At 40.6% G+C, this 27,723-nt stretch overlaps 2 protein-coding genes across 15 annotated transcripts in view; one reads left to right on the top strand and one right to left on the bottom strand.

Annotated features, from left to right (window-relative positions):
• Positions 1-12,341, bottom strand: part of ITGB8 (integrin subunit beta 8) — a 111,288-nt gene extending 98,947 nt beyond the window's left edge. The window contains exon 1 of one of the 4 annotated variants that reach the window (XM_023544371.2): positions 12,118-12,341. In XM_023544371.2, the coding sequence (XP_023400139.1) occupies positions 12,118-12,244 (127 nt within the window). In that variant the 5' untranslated portion in view covers positions 12,245-12,341. The remainder of the gene's footprint in view (positions 1-12,117) is intronic. The other 3 variants (XM_023544372.2, XM_003407087.4, XM_023544373.2) reach the window with 3 other exon arrangements.
• The window catches only part of MACC1 (MET transcriptional regulator MACC1), a 230,068-nt gene continuing 209,020 nt past the window's right edge, over positions 6,676-27,723 (top strand). For 3 of the 11 annotated variants that reach the window (XM_064290051.1, XM_064290050.1, XM_064290046.1), the window contains exon 1: positions 13,088-14,349. The gene's annotated coding sequence lies outside the window, so the exon portion shown is untranslated. Of the gene's footprint in view, positions 6,854-13,083; positions 14,350-27,723 lie in introns of those variants that run through there. The other 8 variants (XM_064290044.1, XM_064290045.1, XM_023544368.2 and 5 more) reach the window with 5 other exon arrangements.

The raw sequence follows: 27,723 nt of genomic DNA, 5'->3' as shown, positions 1-27,723 counted from the left end.
CATGGTATATTCAATATTCTTTGCCAATTCCATAATTCAAATGCATCAATTTTTCTTCAGTCTTTCTTATTCACTGTCCAGCTTTTGCACGCACATGAGGAGATTGAAAATACCATGGCTTGGGTCAGGCGCACCTTAGTTCTCAAAGTGACATTGCTGCTTTTCAACACTTTAAAGAGGTCTTTTGCAGCAGATTTGCCCAATGCAACGCGTCATTTGATTTCCTGGCTGTTGCTTCCATGGGTGTTAATTGTGGATCCAAGTAAAACAAAATCTTTGACAACTTCAATCTTGTCCCCTTTATCATGATATTGCTTGTTGATCCAGTTGTGAGAATTTTTGTTTCCTTTATGCTGAGGTAAAATCCATATTGAAGGCTGTAGTCTTTGATGGGCATCAGTAAGTGCTTCAAGTCCTCTTCACTTTCACCAAGCAAGGTTATATCATTTGCGTATGCAGGTTGTTAGTCTTCCTCTAATTCTGATGCCTAGTTCTTCTTCATATAATTCAGCTTCTCAGGTTATTTGCTCAGCATACAGACTGAATAAATATGGTGAAGGGATACAACCCTGATGCACACCTTTCCTGATTTTAAACCTCACAGTATTCCCTTGTTTTGTTCGGACGACTGCCTCTTGGTCTATGCACAGGTTCTGCATGAGCACAGTTAAGTGTCCTGAGATTCCCATTCTTTGCAATATCATCCATAATTTGGTATGATACACACAGTAGAATGCCTTTGCAGAGTCAATAAAACACAAGTAAACATCTTTCTGGTGTTCTCTGCTTTCAGCAAAGATCCACCTGACACCCGCAATGATATCCCTCTTTCCACGTCCACTTCTGAATCCAGTTTGAATTCCTCGTAGTTCCCTGTATATGTACCGCTGCAATCATTTTTAAATTATCGTCAATAAAATTTTACTAGTATGTGATATTGATGATACTGTTCAATAACTTCTGCATTCTGTTGGATAACCTTTCTTTGGAATGGGCACAAATGTGGATCCCTTCCAGTCAGTTGGCCAGGTAGCTGTCTTCCAAATTTCTTGGCATAGACAAGCGAGTACTTCCAGTACTGCATCCATTTATCAAAACATCTCAGTTGGTATTCCATCAATTCCTGGATCCCTCTTTTTTGCCAATGCCTTCAATGCAGCTCGAACTTCTTCCTTCAGTACCATCAGCTCTTGATTATATGCTACCTCCAGAAATGGCTGAATGTTGACCAATTTGGGTACAGTGACTCTGTGTATTCCTTCCATCTTCTTTCGATGCTTCTTGCCTTCTTTAATACTTTCCCCCTAGAATCCTTCATATTGCAACTCGAGGCTTGAGTTTTTTCTTCAGTTCTTTCAGTTTGAGAAATGTCAAGCATGTCTTTCCCTTTTGTTTTCTATCTCCAGGTCTTCACACACTTCATTACTTTGTCTTCTCGAGCAACCCTTTGAAATCTTCTGTTCAGCTCTTTTACTTTATCATTTCTTCCTTTTGCTTTAGCTACTGGACATTCAAGAGAAAGTTTCAGAGCCTCTTCTGACATGCATTTTGGTCTTTTCTTTCTTTCCTGTCTTTTTAATGATCTTTTGCTTTCTTCACCTATGATGTCATCCCACAACTTATCTGATCTTCAGTCTTAGTGTTCACTGCATTAAATCTATTCTTGAGATGGTCTCTAAATTTAGATGAGATATACTTTGGTTCCTGTGGATTTGTTTTAATTTTCTTCAGCTTCAACTGGAACTTGCATATGAGTAATTGATGGTTTGTTCCGTAGTCAGTCCCGGGCCTTGTTCTGACTGATGATATTGAGCTTCTCCATCATCTCTTTCTACAGATGTAGTTGGTTTGATTCCTTTGTATTCCATCTGGTGAGGTTCATGTGTATAGTCACCGTTTGTGTTGTGGAAAAAGGTATTTCCAATGAATGGGTTGTTGGTCTTGCAACATTCTATCATGTGATCTCCTGTGTCTTTTCTGTTATCTAGGCCATATTTTTCAACTGCTGATCCTTTTTCTTTGTTTCCATCTTTTGCATTCCAAGTATCAGTAATTATCTGTGCATCTTGAATGCATGTTTGATCAATTTCAGACTGCAGAAGTTGGCGAAAATCTTCAATTTTTTCATCTTTGGCCTTAGTGGTTGGTGCATAAACTTAAATCATAGTCGTATTAACTGGTCCTTCTTGTGGGTATATGGATGTAATCCCATCACTGCCAGAGTTGTACTTCAGGATAGATTTTGAAAAAAAAATTTTTTTTTTTGGACAACGAATGGGACGTCATTCCTGGCATAGCATACAATATGATTATCTGATTCAAAGTGGCCAATACCAGTCCATTTCAGGTCACTAGTGCCTAGGATATTGATCTTAAAGTATTCCATTTCATTTCTGACAACTTCCAATTATCCTAGATTTATACCTCCTACATTCCATGTTCTGATTATTAATGAATATTTGAAGTTGTTTCTTTTCATTTTGAGTAGTGCCATATTAGCAAATAAAGGTCTCAAAAGCTTTACTCCATCCATGTCACTACGGCCAACTCTACTTTGAGGAGGCAGCTCTTCCCTAGCCATATTTTGAGTACCTTCCAAACTGAGGGGCTCATCTTCTGGCACTATATCAGACAACGTTTCGCTGCTATTCATAAGGTTTTCACTTGCCAATGTTTTCAGAAGTAGACTGCTAGGTCCTTCTTCCTAGTCTGCCTTAATCTGGAAGCTCTGCTGAAGTCTGTCCACCCTGGGTGACCCTACTGGTATCTGAAGTATGATAAACTGACAGACAAGTGGTGCGAAGCCAGTAAGACAGTGTTTTTTGTACATATTCACTTGCTTATAGCTATTAAACATATGCCAGCTGAATAATTTAACCCAATTTTGTTTATTCATGTCAATAGAGCATTCTTTTCCGGGACATGTTTAAATTAAAGGGGAAATAAAAAGTGAAACTAAATTAAGAATATGTGCATACCAGACTCTCATTATAACACTGTTTACAAGATGAAAGAATGCAGTGAAATATCTATATACATCTTAGAGCCCACCCAAAGGAATTTAGTTACTAAGATAGAAAAGCGCCTTGACATGAGATAATTCTCCTTATGAGGTAGTCTCTGGTGCTTTAATTGTTTGTTTCTCCATCCCCATTCCCATTGTTAACTGAATTTCTAGACAACTTTGCCTCTTCTTCAGCGCCAAGAGCAAGAGTACCAATTGTGGTGGCATACCAAGAATAAATCTTTTTAAAGTTACAAACCAGGCTAAGAAACTGTTAAATAAAATAAATTCTATCATCCTATATCTTGATAAACATATACTCATGATGGTCTAGAAGGACAGGTCTGAATTTAGATTGTCAGCCTCCTTAGACTCGTGGATATGTGAAGCATGTTTCCTTCAGCCCAAGATCTACCCTCCGCCCCACCTCCCAGCTCCATCCTGCACTGTGAGGAGCCTGTCACTGGCCTGCAGAACACTCTATCCTGCATGTTCAAGCTCTGTTTACTTTCCCTGCATTGGCAGTCCTTTCCCACTCTCACCTGGGATTTGGCATATGAGTGGCACCATCTGCTTGCAGGAGGAAGGCCCTGAAGGTGGGTCTTTCTATGCAGAAAATTCTGGAGATGGTCTAAAAGAGCATGACAGACTCTGTATAGCCCAGAGCAGACCCTCCAAGGCCCAGTGCAGGGTACCCTCTCACCCAGGAAGACAGTCTATTCTATTCTCAAGGTCACTGAAAGTGCAGGCCATAGTGTCAAACCACATAGGTTTTAATTCTGGTTCTACTACTACTTATTAGCTAAGAGATCTTGCAAAAGTTATACAGTATCTCTTTAAGTGTTTTGCCTAAGGACAAAATGGGAATAGTCACAGTACATACCTCAGAAGGTTGTGAGCATTAAGGGATATATTTTCATACCATATGTCCATGAGAATGCCTAGCATACAGAAAATACTATGCAAATGTTAACTACTATTATTCTTTTAACTCCAGAACCCAGTATAGTGCCTGCCACAAAGAAGTGCTTAAGAAATTTTAACGAGTAGAGCAAGTGATCAAATGGACTATAAAAGTTTGTCTTTCCACAACTATTTTTAGTAGTTAGTTAAAAATTACTATCAATTCTAGTTTCCATAATCTAAATAGAAATCAATTTTAACATACACACTGAGGGTAAAGAATTATTTTTTGTAATTATTTACCAACAATAAAAACATCAGCTGTCACAGGTATTTTGAAAGCAATACAGATTTTTTTTTACAAGAAGATTAAAAAAAAATACTAAATCTCTACTTCTGATGTCTGCCAAAGGTTGGCCTATAAGGTCAAGCTCCTGCTTTCTGAACTGGGAAAAGAGAAGTGTTTTTCACAGTGCTAAAACTTTTATAGTGGAATCTACTTTTAAAATAAAAACACACCTCCCTAAACTCAAATTCTAGTGAGGATTAGAGCTGAACGGGGCTTATCTGCTTAGCTGCCCAAAGTGAAACTCTTCACTGCTGTCCTCACCTTATTCACTGAATCATTTACTCCAAATAATTTATTAGAATCTACTATGTATCAGGCTTTGGAAATACAGAAACAACAGGTACAGTTTCTCCCCTCTGGAGGTCACAGGCTGGTGGTGAGACAGCACATAAACATTCCCCAGAGGGCTGGTGGGGTGGGTAATCTGGTGGTACAACAGTTAAGCACTGGGCTGCTAATTGAAAGGTTGGTGCTTTGAATCTATCCAGCTGCTCCACAAAAGAAACACCTGGTGTTCTGCTCCTGTAAAGATTTATAGCCTGGGAAACTCTACAGAGCAGTTGTACCCTGTCACATGAGATCACTATGAACCTAGGAATCCACTGGAAGGCACCAAAAGAGGGCCAGGGTGGGAGCAGTGCTCTGGGAAGGCTTTGCATGTCAGCCTAGGAGCCTAAAGAAAATGGGAACCATGGGAAAGTTCTGAATGAAGACTTACATTGTGGACAAAGATGTGAAATGACAGAGGCTGGTTAGGAAGCTCACAGAACAAAAAGATAATTCGGGCCTTTTCTAATGTAGTAATTATACCTTGAAAGAAGGAGATAGATTTCAGAAACTATCCAGAACGAAGAGTCAATGTTAAGAAAATCTCTTACCTACTCTCACCCATGTAATTATCATCTTATCACCCCTCCCCTGCCTTATAACTTTTGTACCTACCCCTAAGTGAGAATTTAATGACCTTGGGTAGCCATGTGTCAGGGGCTGACTAAACCCACTGCCATCTAGATGGTGGCTAAAAACAACAACAACAAAAACAGCAAAGGATAATAAAATTCCTGGTACTTTATTAACTTGGAAATCCTACCGCAACTTTTTTTTTTTTTTTTTTTCTTTTTCCAGGAGCTAAACTATAGGAGGAGTCCCTGGATGGTACAAATGGAAGAAAGTCTGTAGGGATTAGATGGTTCTGCCACAGTTATTGGATCTTAAATGTGACCTGCTTCCTTCTCAAAAACTACATCTTGGTTACTGTAAATCAGCACAATTACCTGGTTTTTGTGAGGACTTTTCCTTCAAATGGAGTCCCTGGGTGGTGCAACTGGTTAACGTTCTCAGCTGCTAAACAGAAAGATTGGAGGTTTGAGTCCACCCAGAAGCACCTGGGAAGAAAGTTTTGGCCCACTTCCTTTTCTTAAAATTATTTTTCTTTTCCTTACTTTTGAACATTTTATTGTGCTTTAGGTGAAAGTTTACAGAGTAAATCAGTTTCCCAGTCCAATAATTTATATACAAATTGTTCTGTGATATTGGTTGCAATATCTGCAATGTGTCTGGTTTTCCTGCCTCTTCCTGTCTTCTCTACTTTTGGGCAGATGCTTTTCTTTTGGTCTCATATAAATGATTGCTCTAAGCAGCACTTTCCTCACGGGTGTTACTATTTATTTTATAGACCTGTCTATTATTTGGGTGAAAGGTGATCTCCAGGCCCCTCACATTAATTTCTGACCCCTTACTCCGCTTTATTTAATTTCTTCTTTTAATCGCTATTACATATGTACACATATTTTTACCCAAACAACATGCACCTTCTACATTTGTTTGCCAGTTGTGCTCTCCTCTGTGAAACATTTTTGTTAAGAAAAATCTGGCATAGCATTGCTTACAAAAATACCTAACGCAGGGATGGCGAGGTTGGCAAACAAACGTAGAAGGTGCGTGTTATTTCCGTAAAATACAGTAGACGTGCACACGCGTATATGCATATATACAGATTTGCTCTCCTCAAGCATAATGTAAGCGTCACAAGAGCAGTGACTTTGCCTCACTCTCTGCTGCGTTCCCATTGCTTAGAACTGAGCCTTTGATGCCTTACCATCAAACTGCTGCCTGAGCAAAGTGTATATGCCTTCAGCCTGGCATTCACTAGAAATCCCACATTCTAAATGACCAATACGGCTGGACATGGCTAATCACTAAAAATATTTAACAGTCCAAGGAATGCCTACCTTCGTAAAAATGTGTAGAATAAAAGTAATATGAGTATATGAAGCAATATGGGGCATTAAGTTATAGAATAGCTCCAAGTACCTAGGGATGCAAGGAGCATTGTGTTGGTCAGTGATCTGACTCATGTACCATGACTTAGTACCACTGAGTATTTCTGACTAAACTGGCTGCTTACCAGCTCATTAGTACGTCAGTCTCTTCCTTTTATTCTCTCTCTCTCTCATAACCACAAGTTGTATACATCCGTAGCACTTTGGAAATACTGTGGGAGCCAGAGTTCCAGCCAGGCCAGTCTTGTGAAACCACATGTCTTCTCTCCCCTTCTCACTAGGATATGAAAACATCCATAGCGAGGAGCATTTAAGGTGAGCTGAGAGTCTCCGGGGGCTTCAGTACGAGGTATGCTTTAACCGTGCTTCTAATTCACAAATCTGTATCCTTCCCTCCGTGGGAACATCAGTGCTCCATAGGGTTTTTGGCTTTTTTTTTTTCCTTCAGAAATAGATCACCAGGCCTTGCTTATGAAGCACCTCTGGGTGGATTCAAAAAGCCAACCTTTTTATTAGTAGCCAAATGCAAACTGTTTGTGCTACTCAAGGACATTCCATAAGATTATAGCTAATGAATCTTGGCTGTACTCTGACACACATGGGGTGAGTTGGAATCAATTCAACAGCAGTGGGTTGGGTTTGGTCAATATAGATATGGTATTTAAGACCCAAGACTACATCAGTTCATGTAAGGACTGAATGTAAGGACTGAATATGCATTGGGAAGACAAAGTCCAAGGACTGAATCTTGGGCCACTGCTACATTTTGATGAAGAAGAACCAACATCAGAGATAGAGAAGGAGATTAAACCAAGAGAGCATGGTGTCCAGCAAACTAAGAGAAGTGTTTCAAAGGAGAGAGTGGTCCACAGTGTCCATGCAATCACAGATGATAGGACAGGCAAGACGAAGATTAAGAACTGGCCACCACATTTGGCAACGGGAAGGTCACTGTGATCTTAACAAGATCTGTGTGACTACTGAGGCAATAAAGAAAACCTGGCTGTTATGTGTTCAAAGAGAACAGGGAGAAGAATTGGAGACAGCAAGTATGAACAATGCTTTCAAGGGCTTTTACCGTTAAGGAGAGTGAGAAATAGAAGGTAGAAGATACTATACCATGTATAGATGTTGAGGAAACTCTGGTAGTACAGTGGTTAAGTCCTATGGCTGCTAGCCAGAAGGTTGGCAGTTCGAATCCACCAGTCACTCCTCAGGAACTCTATGGGGCAGCTCTACTCCATCCTATAGGGTTGCTATGAATCAGAATCGACGCGACAGCAATTTTTTTTTTAAATAGGTATTGATGTAAATGATCCAGTAGAGAAGAGAAAATGCTGACAATGAAATTTTAAGGGATGTTTTAAAGGAACAATTCTTAAAACTGAAACTTAAAACAAGGTATATCTACTGTGATTCCATTTGGGGTAAAAAAATTAATGTTTGTCTGGGTAAGCAGACTTATTCATATTATTTTTTCTTTATATGTAACCCAGGTTTTTTAATATATGTGCATGCCAAAAAGCTGTTACATGTGCATATTTTTAAGAAAAATAGATATTTTTTAACAGAAGCATAACAGCACTATTGCAAAGGAAATGGTTGAAGTTACATCTTTGTTCCTTGCCTCCCTCTCTTCTGCAATCCTCCGTTTAAAGATGTGAACATTTGTGTGGCCCTGAATTTCTACTTCACTACCCATCTGTTAGTTTGTTGTACTGTAGTGGCTTGTGAGTTGCTGTGATGCTGGAAGCTATGCCACTGGTATTTCAAATAGCATCAGGGTCACCCATGGCAGACAAGTTTCAATGCAGCTTCCAGACTAAGACAGACTAGGAAGAAAGGCCTACAATCTACGTCCAAAATGTAGCCAGTCAAAATTGTATGGATCACAACAGAATTTTCATTGACTCAGTTGCTTTGGACACATCATCAGGAGGGATCAATCACTAGAGGAGAATACCATGTTTGATCAGAGGGCCAGCAAAGGAGAGGGAGACTCTTGGTGAGATGAATTGGTACTGTTGGCAACTGTGAGGATGATATAGGTCGGGGGGCAGTGTTTTGTTCTGTTGCATGTAAGGTCATCATGAGTCAGAGTCGACTCAACCAACAGCTAACAACAAAATTTCTACAGAAAGTGATCAAATAGAAGTATTTGTGCTGTGGGATTAATAACAGCATGTTTTTCCTCCAGAAGTATTTCTATTTACTGAAATATTTTAGGATAAAATGACATGACGAATTTTAAAAAACTCCAGCTGAGGGAAGGACAGGACTAGGTGGGGGCAGAAATGAAAGAAGTTAGTCATGAGTTGATAGCTGATGAAGCTGGGTGATGGCTACAAGGCTGTTCCTTATACCATTCTCTCTGCTTAAAAATTTCCAGAACACTACTTCAAACAAACAAACAAACAAACGAACGAAAACATAGGGTCAATACTGTGCTTAACCCAAAGGAATCCATTAAATGGTGAAATTTCAGATAATTTGGTGACAGGTGAAGGAGCTATTTTGGAGCACAGAAACCTCTCTGGCATTTCCAATATCATGTTAGCTACTTGACTTTCATATACAGTGCAAGAATAGATGACTTCTTAACTGATCCAAGTGTCTCAGTTTTAAGATAGAATTAATTTGAGTGTCTATTCAGGTAAATGGAAACCCTAGTGGCATAGTAGTTAAGTGCTACGGCTCCTAACCAAGGGGTCGGCAGTTTGAACCCACCAGGCATTCCTTGGAAATTCTATGGGGCAGTTCTGCTGTCTTACAGGGTTGCTATGAGTTGGAATTGACTCAACGACAACGGGTTTGGTTTGGCTATTCAGGTAAATAATTTGGAAGACTGATTTTTTTTTTTAAAGAAGTCTTGGTTCTCTTAAACGACCTCTCACTTTAGGCAAGCATAAAAAATTCCGAAGAGGGACAATAATTCCTACTTCAAAAATTAAACCCAAAGTTTTGTTGTTCTTATGCACTCTATCTTATGAAACACGTTTTGAGGTAAAGGTGTGCTACAGCCACAGAATAATGCTAACCCACTTGATTATTATTTTTAAAAACACATAGTTGATTATACACAGAAGGTGAAATTTCATTGTTATAATAATTACCACTTTTATAAAGAAATGGTAATCTCTGAACTTTATCACTCTTATATTCCTATATAACAACTTAGGTAACAAAGGTTTTTAATCTTTCAAAATAAGCAACAATGGAATTAACAGATTTGTGGCATTAACTCTTTAAATGTTAACCAGCTAGGTATTCTTCAGTGTTTTCCAGTTACTCATTAACCATTTTATAGTGTTATTTTTTCTCTCATTGCTGGTAATTTCCACAAGGGAAAGTTGACCAGCAAACTCGTATTTTTTTCTACACCACAAAGTTATCTTATTAGCAGCACCCCCTGTTCATTATAGGTTCATTATTAGAAGTTCACTATGTATTTATGTATTTGGGGGCCTATAAGTCCTACTTTAAAATTAAAAGTTCCATTGTTCTTGGGCACTCTAAGCTTCCTTTTGTATGGCTTTATTGCCCTCAACATTTCCTCAGTGTAAACTACTGAGCAAGGGAACAAGATTTCCTTTGTAACTGATACCTAAATTTCTATTCTGCTTTAAGCATCTAATTTGCACTGTGCAGGCATATAATTTGAGACTTGTAGCTGTATCACTAAAGTACAACAGTTTATGCTGATCTCTAATTTTCTGAGTTGTATTGGCTATAATTTAAATTTTTGGCATGTTTTTTAACTGCAGTGTAAACCAGAATACATCAGAAATATTTGCATATTGACAGAGACTGGGAAAAGGATGCCTTGTTCTGATTTTAGATAAACATTCCCTTTTCAGGACTGCAGGTGCAAGGGGACCCATTCATAGTATTTGCCTCATTATACTCACTTGATGGGAACACAACGCTGTTACTTGAGAGACTGATTAATATTTACAACATACAATGATATTTTAAAAAACTTATTATTATTATCAGCAAATTCTCAAGGGTCTTTGCCTGCCCATTTAGGACAAAATATACCCTGTTGAGAGATCTTCATCATTGTGTTATTATGTGTGCATGTGTTTACTAAATCTAGAAAAACACTTTGTCATTAATTTATGAAACAGGATGGAATTTTACTCTGTGGAAAAATCTGCTGCAACAAATACATGTTCCATTTAAGAGATAATTGGTAGTGAATGTTACTTTTTCCTTTGCCCTATGTTTCACTTATTTTGAAATCAACATATAAGCCAAAAATAACCACAACATAAAAATTTACTCTATGGCCCAGTTTCACATAACTAGGTAAATCTTCCTGAAACAAATATTAGACAATTACATATGCAACAATTAAGTGAAGCTAGCTTGGTGTTTCCATTATAAACCCTTTTTTATAAGGTTATGACTTGACTGCTGTAATTAGCTTCAGGCTGAAACTTCGCACATCAATTCAAAGTGTAGGAGTAAATTTTAGTCTACAAAACAAGTACAATTATTAGTTAAGCTCTCCTAGAACCAGAGAGGTCAGAGAAAGTCTGTAATAAAATGCAAGGGCACAGTGACCACCAAAGACAGATAACGTAAACTTAAAAAAAAAAAAAGTAAGGCAATAATCACTGTATTGTCAAAAGTAACCATTTGACCTATATTTAAAACCAGTGAGAACTCATCCTAAATCATTACTCTTAATTATTGTACGTTTTACCGTTGGCAAACAAAGCCCTGCAAAGCCCCCAAACACCTTTTTATATATTATTTGACTTGAGCTTCCTTTTGGCATTTAGGGAGGGCAGGTATTATTATCCCCATTTTACAGATGAGGACAATAAAGCTTATAAAGAGGTAACATCTCCAAACCCAAGGTGTTCCTGACAGAAGTGGCCTGCCTAGACAGAAGGTCAATCCTGGTCCATGCTTCTCTCTGCTTCTCAGTCTCAGAGATTGAGCTCATTGAGGGCTCAATTAGTGAGGAAAGTTTTTAAAAATCTGAAAAGATGATTTAAATCGAGAATTTGCCTTGTGTTTTACTTCATTCAGACTAAGCAGTATGGTAGAAGAAACTTGTATGCTGCATCCTATTCTTTCATGGACTAAAAAATGGAAGACTCATTCCCATTCCAACTACTTTATCCACAGCCTCGAGTCAAACGCAAGTTAGTGGCTAGTGGACCCAAATACTAGAAAGATAGAGAACATACCGTGTACAGACAATGCCCTCAAGGACGGAGCGGAATCCCTACACAGGCTTCTGTAAGTAAGCCTACCTCCTCCTCCCTTCCAAACTCCTTTATTATTACCGCTTCTCTAACACCCGTGTTAGGAAGCACACTGTGTCTCTTCGTATAATTAGTTACTGCTGTCACTCTGGGACAGAAATGCTTGACACCTGGCCTCCTAGGGGCCGCCAGCGAAGGAAGACGCTGCCACATACCTGCCCCTCTGAAGTTCTCTGGCAGACCGACGCTGACACCGGCCACTTTACCTAGCCAGGATGCTCTGGCCAGGCAGCTCTTTCGTGACAGCCTTTGGGAAAGAGAAGGAAAAAAACAAAAAACAAACGAAAAAAAACTTACCACTTTGGCCCAGTCCAAGAACAACTGAAAACACCCAGGCCGCCCGGAGAGCCTGGGCAGGACCTCGCCGGCAGTTTTGCAGGCAGACAAATGCGACGGTAAAAAAAGTCAGGGCCCAGCCGCACATAATGCACAGTCGCTCGCACCGCGCCCGCCTCCTCGCTGCTTTCGGGGCGCGCGCGCTCGCGCCTACCGGGCGCACCTCGGGGCCCGCGGGCTGAGCCTCGCTAGGAAGTTTCCCGCAGGCCCAGCAGGCGGACCCCGCGGCTCGGAGCTACCAGTGCAGGTACGCGGGCCTGGACACCCCTCGGCATCTCAGGGCCCCCGCGGCCCTCCCAGCTCGGCACCGCGGGTCCCACCGTCTTCGCAAGCAGCACCTCCTCAGATGGTCGATGCCCCGCGGGGGCGACGCGAGCGAGAGCTCCGCAGCCTGCTCCCGGACAAAGAAAAGAGCTTTTGTTTCTTTCCAGCCGGTGGGGCTTCTGCTGCATAAATCAGCTTAGCGAAAAGCCAAACACAATCAAATCCAAACAAAGCCCGAAGCTGGGGGGAAAAACCACCCTAATGTGCATTCACTGAGTGATGCTGTTTCTGTGGGAGGGGACGCTGGCGAGGCTGAGGAGGAAAAAAGTCGATGCCGCATCAATCAGCGGGAGCTTCTTCCACAGGTGGGCAGGGAGGCCAGCTCCACTTAGTTGCAGCTTTGCAGCCTCGTCAGTGGAGCCGCGTGCAAAGACGAGGCGGCAGCGTCCTGGCTGGCGAGGGAGGAAGCTTGGGGTGCCAGCAGCCGGGGGAGGCGGCCCCGGGAGCGCCCTAGAAGCGCCCACTGGCGCCCGCGTGTACAGCGCGAAACATCGCCGCTCCCTTCTCGGCCGGGAGTGGAGTGGACAGCCGCGAGCGCCGGAGGGGAGGTTCCGCGCGGGTCCGGGCGCCCTGCCTCGCGGGGCGGGGGTTGCGTGCCCTCGTCCTTTTGGCTCCAGCGCACTGTTCGGGCGTCCCGCCACCCAGAGCCCGGGCAGCTGACGCGTTCTGGGGCGCACCCGCCGAGGATGCGAGGGAGGGAAGGCCGGAGATGGGCGGAGGAGGAGTGGTCCTGCCCTGGCCTCCCCGGGGTCTCTCAACAAGAGCGTAGCTGGGAGCACTCCTGGCCCGGAGTTGCTAGGAAACCGCCCCACGCTACCGGCGGCCGGGGCTGCAGAGCAGCTACAGCTCGGAGCAGCGTGGGCGGGACATTGGTGAGGCATGAAGTCACCGCGGCCCACACTCGCTCTTTGTTTTGCACACTCCAGCTCTTTTTTCCCCCCTTGGCTCTGATAGTTGCCATTCCCATCATTCGCAAGAACTTCTAATGCGTAGCCACGCAACAGGAATCGCACACCGTGTTCCCTTCCTTATCCTCCCCCGAATCCTTGCACCCCAACGCTCACTTAGCGGGTGTGGAGACTCGTTCAGCACGAGTGGCAGCTGCGCTCAAACCCCAATCTCTCACCCCCGTGCTGCGCGCTCCTTTGTTCGGCGCTACTCACTGCCCTGCAGCTGCTGCATACTAAGTGGAGTTCAGGGGCCTCTCCCCGCCCCCAACACCCTCCGCTGCTGGGAGCAACCTGCCTACTTTGCTTTAAGAGTTAGGAGTTCACCCTTTGTCCCAACCCAAGGCCGTGCGGTGTCCTCCCAGCCCTTGGAGAGTTAAGCGAGTCCGCGGGAGCTGTAACCAAAGTCGCTGGCCTGAGACTTCTCACGGCTCCTTCTGCACTCGGTGCCTTAGCCATGGGCTCCACAGCTTTACTCTTCCCAGAGTCTGGCGGTGGCTTCGAGCTTTTGCTACAATGCGTCTTCTGACCTTAAACGTCACCTTCCCAATAAATGGAACAAGGCAGTTACAGACGGCGGCAGAACGGGGAGAGAGACGCTAATGAGGAGATGGGAGGGTACTTCTGCCTGCTTGCGGCTCAGAAATTTAGGCACAATCGGGGAGTGGGTGCTGTGCTGAGCAGCTGTCTGGGAAGCAGCGCACCTTCTCGGGTCCTGTCACTACAGCTTTAGGCCTAGCGAAGGAACCCAACCCCTTCTCCCCCGGGAGTGCAGACAAGGCTTTGAGACACCGAGTGATGGTTCTTTTTTTCCTCTAGGGGCAGAAGTGGTTCTCCGTGATGAAGTCTAACCCCGCATCTCCCGTAGCAGCCTAGCCCACTTGTTGGGTAGATCACTCTCAGCAGGTATCGCACCAGTCGGGTAAGGTTAAAGTGAAATAATGCGGGAGTTTCCCTCCTTATTTGTTTAATAGTTTCCATCTCCATATTTGGAGGAAAAAAACAAGTAGGAGGAGCTCTCTCTTTTTTTCTTTCTGTTTTCTAATTGTTAGCTGCGTGAATGGAAAGTACCTGGTTAATTATCCACAACATGAAAACTCCCCCTTTTCAGGTGTGGACTGCACACTGGAGCCCACAGAATTAGCTAAGCAAACCAGGAGCCCAGTTGGAAAATTAAAAGCCCCCCTGGATGTACAAAGCAGGTCATTTTGAAAGACCAAAGGCATGATCCAAACTTTCAAAACTGACGCTTGTAAAACACAATTACACTAGAGGCAATACACTCTAAATAAACAGGATTTAATCCAACTCAGTCTCATGATTTGTTTTCTTTTCTGAATTCCATGTTTGAATAACTATGGTGTTGTCTTTGGTGGTCCTAAAGTGAAGGGCCTGGAAAGTGGCTGGCAGGGAGGTGAGAATGCTTTAGCTCAGTATGTAAGTGTATCAGTACCTAACAATATTAAAAACCAGTTGCCATCAAGTTGATTCTGATTCACTGGACTTGAAAATTTGAGGACAAAATGAACACGTACGAGCTCTGATTCGTTTGAGTCTTTAATGGGGCAACATGTACTATATTTTCCAGAGGTTGTTTCCCAGACCTCAGATATATAGCTACCTGGAGATAGGGCAGTGCTGCAGTAAGGTAAAAAGGCCATTGTGATGTGTGGAAACCCACTCTACACTCAGCGCAACTATCACGTTTGAGTTTCTTGACATATTTCTAAATCTAACTCTTGATGCTGGATTGCAAATAATGATGACAGTGTTAAGCAAAATAGAAGCTTATTAAAATAATAATGAATGTGTTCTGTGAAACTGAAGAGGTATGCGCTGATTTTTTAATTTTATGGTTAAGAGTGCCTGGGTGTTGCAAATGACTGAAGCACTTGGCTACTAACGGCAAGGTTGGAGGTGTGAGTCCACCCAGGTGTGCCTTGGAAGACGGCCTGATGATCTACTTTCAAAAAATTAGCTATTGAAAACCGTATGGAGCACAGTTCTACTCTGACACATGGGGTAGCTGTGAGTCAAAATCAACTTGACCACAACTGTTTTTTTTTAATATATTCTGTATACTAAGCTAAAACAACTGTGTAAATCTGTTGCCATTGAGTTGATTCCGACTCATAGAGACCCCCTAGAACAGAGTAGAACTGCCCCGTAGAGTTTCCAAGGAGCGGCTGGTACATTTGAACTACTGACCATTTGGTTAGCAGCCAACTTCTTAACCACTGCACCACCAGGCTCCAACTGTGTAGCAAGGGGAATAAAATGATGCTGATAAGTCTGTTTCAGGAAATTCTGAAGCCCTTCAAAGAGAACAGCTTTACCTTTTGTTACCTGAGGCCCATGCAGGTATATGTCAGGATATCAGTTTTATGGAGAATGGAAGAATAAGCCTGGCGCCATTTATCATCACTTCCCAGTTGTAAAGAGGTTGTAATTCTAGTTATGGAAATAATGTATGACAGAATATTCTGTGATGTCTGCAAGTTATTTACAGACAAATTATCTGTACGTTTTGGGCTGCAAAGGAAAAGGTGAATTCTCCTAAAACCCTGTAAACAATTTGTAGGGTTTTCTTACCATAAATGTAACTAGTGACTCAGGAACAAAAAGTTTGTTTTTTTCCAGTACCTGTTTCTGGTCATGTAAGTCATTCTTTTTCCTGTAAGAAAATGTATGGGATATTGTGAAGTAATGCAATATTGTTTCCTTCATCATATTACCTGAAAAATTTCTAAGAGGAAAAAATATTTCAAAAGATGGTGAACTTGATTGATTCTCGTCTGTGTGGTGTGTTCTACTGTCTTGCTTTGAAATTTCTGACAGCTAATTTTTCATTACTTGTGGTAATGAGAGCAAATGAAATTCACAGTTTAAAAATAACCTTTTAGTTATTCATTTCAGCTTTCTTATTATCAAACTCTTTGAATTGCTAATAAGTCATAAACTTAGATGACTTAAGTTTCTTCCCCACTCCTTAAACCTTGAATTCTCACTAATTCAGTTTATAATGAGAAATGAATACACCACAGGCAGATAAGTGAGAACAAGGGAGACATCTGAGAGACTGACTCCTTCAACTGAGTATTCAGACTTTTAACTAGATTTTATCCAAATTGCTGACCTCATAAACCAAAAAACAAACAAAAACAAAACCCCCTTGCTGTCACGTGGATGGCAACCCCACTTTTTTATAGGGTAGAACTGCTCCATAGAGTTTTCGGTTATAATCTTTACAGGAGCAGATCACCAGGCCTTTCATCTGTGGCCCACTGGATTCGAACTGCTAACGTTTAGGTTAGTAGTCGAGCGCAAACCTCTTGTGCCACCCAGGGATCTGCTGACCTAATGTCGTGGTTGTTGTGTGCCATAGAGTTGATTCTGACTCATAGCAACTATATATTACAGAGTAGAACTGCCCAATAGGGCTTCCCAGGCCTTTTTTCCCTCAGAGCCACTGGTGGGTTTGAGATGCTGACCTTTCGGTTAGCAGCAAGTGCTTAATCATTGCACCACCAGGCTTCTTGCTGACCTCATGGTTGTGGCTAAAACCATATTTGCCTTTTAATATTATATTTTTCTGAAGTTGGGATCAGAGATTCAATAGGTTTTAAGCGGGTGTTTTCAAGTTTCCTATGAGCTGGCTTCCTCTACAATTCTTAGGAGCTAATGAATGCTCAGGTCAGAGGGATGTATTATTATGACTATAGGTTCTAATTGCTTCCAATTAGAAAAACAACATAAGCCACTAAATGGTACTTTTCACCGAAGTAGTACGTAATGTCTCTTATACTCTGGACTGAAGACTCCCTACAACGTAATCAAGTATGGAAGGATTTGGGTTAACGAGTATTGCTGGAGGTTCTGAATTAGTAAATCTGGCATGGTTCCAGGTGGACCTGAAACAATTCTCATACACTGAAGTTTAAGAACCCCTGCTTTCATGGGTTAATACTGAGAACCCCAAAAGCTTAAGGAGCACTTGATGACCGATTCCAGTGTTAGGTCCATTTCAAAGAAAAGTGACCTGGGGCACACAGGTCTTCCCCAGATCTTCTGTGGATGATTAATTCTATGTGATGTTAATGTTTTCTGAAACAAGACAGCCTTGACTATGTTTGGGAAATGCTGGGCGAAAGTTAAACTAAACCCTTTACTGGAGGAATTTCCAGAAACTTAAATAGGCCAACGTGCAATTGGATGCTGCAAAGGAAGAATCTTTTATTTAGGGACTGTCTCACAGACTCATTTTCCATGAAGCACATTGGTGCTCTCGCCCCATTTTACAAATGTGGTAACTGAGTCCTGAATAGGTAAGGAGACCGACTTAACTTCTTTAAGAGAGTTATTGAGCAGGGCTCTGATTCTTCTTGACTACCTCTTATCTATGATATGGTTTCAAGCAGCAGAATCAGACTTAGCTCTCATAAGTAAAAAAAAAAAAAAAGGAATTTATTGGAAGGAAATTGAGAGTTCAGAATCAGTAGGAGGCTGAGAGACCAAAGACTGAATCAGGCCAGAAACCAGTAGGACTAAGTGGCCAGCAGACAAGAATGTGCTCTAACCATCCCTTCATCTTCAGGCCACTTGCTCAAGATTCAGCTTGGGAATGTCTTAATTTCCTGAACCTAAGTCACATGCCAGTGCCCTAGAGTTCTGAGGGTGGAGAGTGTGAAGGAGGACGTCTTGGTTTGGTTGCCTCAGTGAATGTATAGAACTGTTTTCCAATACGATAAAACACAATTGTCTTAGTTTGATAAAGGGAGCCCCATAAACTGACAAATATCTATTATTCTTTATTCTGATTTCCTTTGATTACCTGCTTTGCATTACAGTTGGATTTTGGATAATGATACTGCTTTAATTTAGCTACTCTGACCACTAGCAGATGCTTCGGTTGGCAAATATTCCTTATCTGCAGGGATACTATTGAATGAAACATTTTGTGCTTGGAGTGTCTGATCCTAGCTTTCTATTATCCTTTTATAGCATGTGGTGGACTAATGCTTCTTTAGCTAGGAACTTATTAGCAGAATGATTATAGAGATGAGATGATGTTTGAATTAATTTCTTAGCTCGTGAAATTCCTTCTTTGTCAGATTTGTAGCAGACTTTATCAGCGACCTTCCCATGCCCCTCCAGACTCACCACTTCATTGCACACAGCTAGAAGTGCTAGGGAATGAACACTTCTGGAAGCTGTCTCAACCAAAGACTGACCTGACCTGATGGGAAACCAGTTGCTGTCAAGTGGATTCAGATTTATGGTGACCCCACGTGTGTCAGAGTAGAATTGGTATTGTGCTCCATGGGATTTTCGATGGCTGTTTTTTTCAGAAGCAGATTGCCAGGCCTTTCTTCTAAGGCACTCTGAATAGACTCTAACCCCCGACCTTTTAGTTAGCTGATGAACATGTTAAACTTTTTCATTACCTAGTGACTCTGACCTGATAGAGAAACTCTCTTGCTCCTTGTGTGGAATCACTTTGGACCTTGTATTCTGTATTAGCGCATCTCAAATTATCTTTGGGCCAAAGACATATCAAATTGCTATAAAAGGTTATAAGTACTTACTTTTAATGTTTGCATATGCTTCATCCTGGACCAGTCTCAAAGAGTTCAAGGACTAATAGTGTCACATACCACATTTTGAGTAACACTGAGCACCTTCTCCCACAAGTTCCCTTGTTGGAGTAAGCTGCAGTTGCCCACCGTGATAACTGGATTAAGACAGAGCCTTCATTGGCTGCCTTTTGCTCCCTCATTACCCCACTGTTTGTGTTGTTTCCTTGTCTCATGCTCCTCTTCAGGAGGATACTAAACTAAGTAATAAATGTGACTGTAATCTAATCTCTGTGAATTGGAATTCTGTTCTTGTCTGGCATTAAGGCAACCCAAGGAATAAAAAGCACAAGGGCTCCAGAATCTGAAGAACCTAAATTTGAATTTGCTTCTTGGTAACTGTAGAATCATAGGCAAGGTATTTAACATCCTCGTGAGTCTCAGTTTACTCATTTATGCAATGAAGGTATTAAAATAACCCCCAAATAAAATTATCATGAGAGTCAAAGGAGAGATCACCAATGAGACATGTTAGAATCCACCATATATTATCTCAAGGGCTTTTGCAATAGTAATTTGGATTTTTTAAATATCACAATATAAATAACTTTGAAAATACATGAATATTTATTTCAAGACTTGACTATTGGCATGAAAGTAACATTGAATATCATTGGTTTTGTTGAATACATAACTTTCCTTTTCTGGTAACTATACAATTCTTCACTCACATTGATAAATGTAGTGAGCATGTCTTTATATAGAAGATTGTAGTGCTAGCATTCTTTGTGACATTCTAGTTTTATGCCTCCTTAATCAAACCAAATTGTTCTGCAATCTTTTCAGCCTGAAGTCATCCATGTGCAATTTGATATACAACTATATGAAAGTTTCACTTAATTGCACGTGACAGGGACTACATACTTAATTCTGCCTTGCACTTAATATTTATTCTGTTTAAAGTTAAATGTATCGGGAGAGTAGCTGGAGATGTAACAAGTTTTTAATGTTATTGCTTTAGTGTCCAAGACTCTAGATGTACAGCCATGTTAGGGGCCCACAGCTGGCTCTCTCAAAGAGAGGTATCAGCAGACATTATAAAGACAACATTTCACCATTGACATAGTTCATCTGTTGAGCCACCATGGTATGTGGACCAAGTTGCACATCATTACACAGCTGAAGGCCTTTCTGAACTTCCATAACTCAGAGTGAGCCCGCAACTAAAATTCTCCCTCTCAGCATTTTCTCATGATCACATAGCCTCTGGAGAGTGAGCTCACTATAAAATTTAAATTATTCTAATCAAATTCACATGGAATTTTTACACTTGGAGTATCGCCATTCTCTGCCCTCTTCTCCAATTTCAAAATTACTTCATGTTTCACCTTGAAGAATGTGACCTTCTAGCACAGCAAGGAAATTCTTTATAAGTCAGTCACAGGATATTTAATTTAAACATTTGTTTAACAAATATGTAAATATTTAGTGAACATTTACTATGTATAAACCAATAGGTCCTATAGAAACTACTAGCATCAATAAGATCCAATCCCTTTTTTCAAAGATGTTATAATTTGCTTTGAAAATAATATATTAATACAAAAAAGATGACTGAGTCAGCAAATAGGATAGCTCAGAAATTAACCCTAATATAATATCATTAGTAATTTAATACAGAATAAACCTTCTTCACATATTAATGGAGAAGGGATAAATAATCCAGTAAATGGTGTTGGAACAATTGTTAATGATTTGGAAAGAATTAACAATGTTAATTTAGAAATTTACTTTCTATCAAATAGATTCATGATGGATTAAAGGGCTTAGTATAAATTAGAAGACCATACCTATCAATATTTTTCTAGTGCTGGAAATAAAATACCTTTCTAAATGTAAAAGTAACAACATAAATTTCAAAAAGAACAAATCAATAAATTTGATGATGAATTTTTTTAAACCTTGGTTGTTTTTAAATATTGTGAAAAAGGGTAAAAAGTTTTTACCATAAAATGTGCTCATTCAAGTGGATAAGAAAACATTAAGTCTACAACAGATAAATGTGCAAAGTACATCACCATATGACTCAAGGATAGGAAACACAAATGCTTACAAACATGGGGAAAATTCAGCTTCAGTAGTTACAAAAAAAAAAAAAAGTACTAATTAAAAAAAGAGAGACTATTTTTACCTATCAAATACTAAAAGACTTTTCAAAATGACAATACTCCATACTAGTGAGGTGGTGGTTGTTAGGTACTGTTGAGTCGATTTCGACTCGTAGCAATACCATGTGACAGAGCAGAACTGCCAGGTAGGGTTTTCTTGGCTGTAATCTATGGGAGCAGATCGCCAGGTCTTCTGTAGGGTTGCTGATTGGGTTCTAACTGCCAACCTTTCGGTTAACATTCAAGTGCTTAACCATTGCATCACCGAAATAGGAATTCACTTATGGTAAAAAAAAAAAAAAATTTTCTTGAAATCAGTTGACAAGCATGTAATAAAATCTTTAAAAAAATATTTGAAACATTCATCCCATTGGCTGGGAAATTTAAACTCTGAAGATTCAGAAATATAAGAAATATGCTGTATATTTCAGCATCTTATACAATCGCAACAAAAACAAAAAAATGGAAACAATATTTTAGATCATTTGAACCTTTTTCAATGCAAAGATTGTTAAGTTTTAAGTGGGCCATAGGTATTATTGTCCCCTTTTACAGATATTTGTTGTCTGGAAAAGATGTATCCTGCCTTTCATGAGTTTATAAATTATATTGTAGCCCTGGTGGCATAGTGGTTAAGAGCTCGACTGCTAACCAGAAGGTCAGCAGTTCCAAATTCACCAGTCGCTTCTTGGAAACTCTATGGGGCAGTTCTGTTCTGTCCTATAGGGTCGCTATGAGTCAGAACTGACTCCACAGCACCTAACAACAACAACTTTCCTTTCTCTTTAATGCCTTTACTGTTACCTTACTTAGTTCAGGTTTCCACGCCTTTCTTTCGAACTCCCAATCATCCCGTACCCACAGCGCTCTGAGAGTTTTCCTCCTGAAACACATTGAAACTTGTCATTCCTCTTCTTAAACCTTCTGTGGTTTGTCTTATGCCACTCCCCTAACTCTCTCCCACGCCGTGAATGAGACCTTCGGCATAAACTATGAACTCTTGAACATTCTGGCCTCAAACCACACTCCCAGATCCATTTTCTGTGACAATCTCTTTCTCTCTCCCCAACTCTATCTGTACCTCGTGATCTACAAACAAAATGCTGGTTTTTTCCAAGCACTTTGACTTGCCTTTTCATGGGCTTTATCCTCAGCCAGACATTCTCTTTAATTCCACCAGATTCTTGGCAGTGAAACAGATCCCATACTCAAATTGGGTAATTGGAGGAGAATTTGTTAATAAAGGGATCATTTATAAACATGGAAATAGGATGTCAGGGATACTGTTGTATCCCTGAGTTAGAAGCACAGAGGAAATGGAGCATCACTACTGTGAGGCTTCATAGGGAAAAAGAAGGGTGCAGTTACTGAACCTTAGAGAGATTTAGCTGTATGGACAGGGCCACCTGACAAGCTCTATCACCTTTGTTCAAGAGTCAAAGCTAGCCTGAAGTTATCTGGAGGGAAGGAATAGGGAGAATAAATAACCATACTTCATTCTTTGATCTTCTCTGGTTTCCTGTCAGGACACACCAGTGGCAAAACTATTCCAAAGCCAAGGGGTAGTGGAGCCATAGCTGGAATCTAGAAAGGCTGTTTTGCCCAAGATGGAAAGCAATATAGAGAGGGTAGCTGGTGGGACAAACAAAAGATGCTGACATACCCCAATGATAGAAAGTGGGTTGTTTATAATGTCTGACCATTTTAATAATAAGCATATTTGCATAAATCTCTATCCAAATTGAGTAGGGTAAATCAAAAGATTCTGGGATGCAAGAAAATTGATGAAGAGCTAAACCCTGGGGAATGGTTGTGTGCTTTGAAATTGCTCTGAAAGGCTTCCAACAGGAAACAGAAGGCCCAGTCAAGCTGGGTAATTGAAGCCTGTAGGGAAGGGTTTAAGGAAGGGAACATGTGATGGTGCAGTCCCCTGGGGTCAGTAACAGTGGGGAGCTTTTAGCTCCCCTGGCTTGAAGGAGCAAGAAGAAACAGTATTTCCAGGACCCAGGAGAGAGAGAGAGAGAGACGGAGCTGTATAGAGAGGACCTCCAGATAGGAAGAAGAGTATCAGTCAGTGAGCCCTCAGGGAAAAAACCAGGACAAATGAATGCCCTGATTTCAATTTTAAAATTTCTTCCCCACCCTCCAAACTCCTTCCAGTGCCCTAGATGGGCCAAACCCAATGGAAGACAGAGGACAAAATAGCCCATTAATGACGTTTGCACTGGCCAGCTCCCTGGACACAGAGGGTAATGAGAGGACTGGAGGGAAAAGGGGAAAATATTCCATTTAGCTTTAAAGGAGATCACATGGCCAAGGGGAAGGTTTTAGTAAGATAGACATAACCGATCTAGAACATGGGGCCTCATAATTTCTTAGCAAGAATAGCAAAAGAAACAATTGCTTCTTAGTCTATATTTCATAATTTTGCCCAATTATTAACTCTTTTTCTTGCTGTTAGCTAAGGCCCTTTTGCAGTACAATATAACCCAAATTATTTACTTGGACTTTCTGGATCTTTTTGATTGACTGAGAAACACAAATCTCAGAATTAAATACAAAGGAAGAAAATGAAGGAATAATAATAACAATAAAACAGAAAGGTCATCGCATATTTCTGAAACCCGCTTGTGCAGATTAGTAGCCAATTAGCAGCCCATGGACCAAATATGGCCAGTAGGCCTGTTTTGTTTGGCCTGCACAGTAGCAGCCCACACAGTAGTTTAACAAAATATTGAATATTTTCCCAAAATTTTAAAATCAGTTGATTTGCTAAAATCTTGATTTTCAGCCTCTCTTGAATAATTAGAATGTTTGGCAAAAGCGGGCTTGCATTTCTGCAAGGCAGTAAGCTGAACCTGCATAGCAAGGGCTCAGGCTCTCTAGTTTACCATGGTTCTTACCCTCCCTATTGTCTTCCTGAGTGTCAGTTACCATTTCTCATTACGATTGCCTTACGGGTTTGCTTACACCCAGGCCTGGTTCACTCCTATTTGTTACATGATCAAATCCTTTAGGCATTTAAGTTTGTGAGCCCTGCATTGGTGGCTCACAGACAAAGTGACAGGAGTGCCTAGCCTCTGATTCTTTATTTTCTTTAGATCAATTGAACAGTTAACATCAATGCAGCAGGAATGCCTTACAGCAAATGGAATGTAGCATGAGTAAAACCACTGATTTCCCCACAATTCCTTTTACCAGATAATGACAACCTGTTACCTTTTCTATGACCTGGCGCTTGCCACTCTCCCATTGTAACTCTTCTCTTTATATTTTATTCAGCCTGCAGGAAGTGGTTTAGAGTAATAACAGCTTCTCTCCCATTAAATCAGTTTTACTTTCATGAAACAGAAAGTTTCCTATTTTTTTGAGAGCCTTCTGTCTTGGTGCTCAATTCATTCTGAATCCTCCAAAATGTGTTATCCTTATTGTAGCTCTATAAGTCTGATGTATTCCGATAAGTGATTTTTTCTAAAAATAAAAAGTAATTTTCAGAAGGTGTTATTTATTGGATTACTGATCCTCTTGAGAGAACAACTGCCATTTCTGCCAGTGACTAAATCTCAGGGAATTCTGTTATGACAACCCGCTTGGAGTTTACAATCCTGGGCCTTGCCTAGCAATAGATTCCTCACGTTCATTACCTGGCAGTCCAATTTCTATATATAAAAAAGCCTACAGTCCTAGATCTTGCCCAGTTGGCTTCAGATCCTGGAACTAAATAATAATATAACTTTCCATCAAGGACCCTACAGACAGTATTGGAGAGATGCTGAAGAGAAGGTGGACCATACAACTTGGGCAACTTCAGGTTTTGTGATTTATGTAAAGTGTTCAGTAAGACAGTAAGCCCAGCGTTTTAAAGAAATTATTAAAAACTACTTCCTAGAATATTAGAAAGGTTACATGATAACAACACTTTGAAGAACTTAAAGGGTCATCATAAATACTTTACCCAGCTGGCAGCAATATGTTGCTATAGAATTGGGCAGGGGAGAAACAACTGTTGGAAGCATAATTGGCCTACAACCTTTCTTTGGCCAGAAGCCAGTGCTTGAAAAATCATTCTGAAAACCTTACTCTATTTTAGTTTTCTCTTAGTTATTTTGGACTCTAGGACAGACGACACATAGAAATGTTAGAATATATACACGTCTATGTGTTAAGGCATTTTAAAAATAATTTCTACTAGCCGGGAATCAGAGTCTTAAGACTAAACAGGGTTCAGAGACTCCCAGCCTTTTAAGGATAACACAAGAAGTTCTCTTTAAATACCCAGTCATCTTGGCCGTTATTAAAAAAATAAATATAACAAGTATTGGCAAGCACATGGTGAAACTGGAACCGTTGTGCATTGCTGATAGGAATGTAAAATGGTACAGCTGCTGTATAAAATAATTTGGCAATTCCTCAAAAAGTTAAATATAGAATTATTGTATGACCCAACAATTTCACTCCTATGTGTATACCCTAAAGACTTGAAAGCAGAAGCTGGAACAGGTATTTGTACACCAATGTTCATAGCAGCATTATTCAAAATAGCCAAAAGACAGAAACCCAAGTGCACATCAACAGTTGAATGAGTAAATAAAATATAATAGGTACACACAGTGAAATATCATTCAGCCATAAAAAGGTGCATACTATCATGTGGATGAAGCTTGAAAATATTATGCTAAGTGAAATAAGCCAGACACAAAAAGACAAATATGATTCCACGTACATGAAATGTCTTGAATCGGGAACTTCATGGATGCAGAAAGTAGATTAGAAGTTATCAGGGCCAGGTCTAGGGAGATGAGGAATGCAGAGTTATTGTTTCGTGGGTATAGAGTATCTGTTTGGAGTGATGAAACGTTTTGGAAATACATAGCAGTGAAAGTTGCATAAAATTGTGAGTTTAATTAATATCACTGAATTGTACATTTAAAAGACAAATTTTATGTTAGGTGTATTTTACAACAATAAAAGTAAAAAAAGAAAAGAAAAGAAAACCTGGTCATTCTGAGGCCTCAAACTAGCTGGAGTAGCTGAGTGAGCAGAGTCAAGAAGATTACGGGTGGCATAAAAGTGAGGATGGGGAAGGGGTGAAGTCAAAGGTGAAAGCCTAGTGTGAGTGAGAAGTTTAAGCACTGAAATTAAAAGTAAGAGTTTTAACTATATGCCTTTTTCCTTAGACATTTTATACCAAGTTGAATCCTTGGTGGACTAATTTATATTTTACTCAATTAATAATTCAACAAACATACATGGAGCACTGGCATATGCTAGAATATAATAATGATTAAGACATGGTCTCTATGTCCTAGGACTTCATGGTATACTGAGGTAGACAGTCATTTTAAAAATAACTAACACAGGATAATACCAATGATAATAGCAATGTGTTTGGAACATGTGGTGTAGTAAGGAGAATGGAGAATTTATTTCATTTGAGAATCAGGAAGGACTTGATATGAGAGAGCCCGGATAGGATTTTGAAGAATGAATAAGGAATGGGTAGCTGTTCGTTGCCGTATCATCGATACCCACTCATGGTGACCCCGCGTGTGCAAAGTAGAACTGATTCAGAGGGTTTTCAAGGCTGTGACCTTTTGAAAGAAGATCACCAGGCCCGTCTTCTACGGCACCTCTGGGTTGGTTCAAACCACCAACTTTTTGGCTAGTAGTTGAGCGCTTAACTGTTTGCACCACCCAGGGACTTCTAAAGGAATGGATACTAGGATCATTAAAGGAAAGGAGAAGAAGGTGCAAGGGCCCAGAGGTATAAGGTATTGTAGTGGGTTGTAGTTTGACTATGGAAAGAAGTAGAAAACAATGAACTAGAGAAGGGTGCAGAGATAACCACGGAGGACCCTATCTGTTGTCGAGGGAGCTTAGACATTCTCCTGCGGATGATGAGGAGTCACTGAAAAGTTTTGACTAGGCAGATGGTTTGGTCATACTGACGTTTTGGATGACTCATACTGGTGTTAGCGTGAGGAATGAACTGAGAAGACGAGATTGGAACAGGGTTAGGTGAAAGGTGGAAATAACCTGGAATAAGAGAGTGATATTTAGTGATAGACAGCAGGCCACAGGCTCAAGAGCTACTTAGGACGTAAAACGACTTTAGTGATTAGCCAAGGAATATAGGAGGGAAAATAATCTTAATGGGGAAGATAATTTAGATATGGCCTGCAGGAATATCAGATAAAGATGTCAAGAAGACAGTGGAAATATTGTTTGGAGCTTAAAGGAGGAGTACGGAATGTCATAGGTTTGGAAGTAAGAACATGCTAGATGGTACATAAAGTCTTGGACATTCCATGGGAGAACACGCAGAATGATTACAGAATAAGGCCAAGTAGAGAGGTCTGGGAAAGACTACAACTGAAGGCTGAGCCAGGATGTTCAGAGAGGCAGGGAAACAAGAAAAGTGTGGTCTCATTGATAGAAGCCAAAAAAGCTGACATGTTTCTAAAAGAAGGAACTGACTAGAAGGTCAAATGCTACAGAAAAGTCAGCTATCATAGGACTCTGTATTCCCCACTGGATTTGAACCCACGAGGTCAC

The sequence above is a fragment of the Loxodonta africana genome, chromosome 8 (genome assembly GCF_030014295.1).
Source record: "Loxodonta africana isolate mLoxAfr1 chromosome 8, mLoxAfr1.hap2, whole genome shotgun sequence".
Taxonomy (NCBI): Eukaryota; Metazoa; Chordata; class Mammalia; order Proboscidea; family Elephantidae; genus Loxodonta; species Loxodonta africana.
The sequence above is the reverse complement of the archived record's forward strand: the minus strand, read 5'-3'. Positions and strand labels throughout refer to the sequence as shown.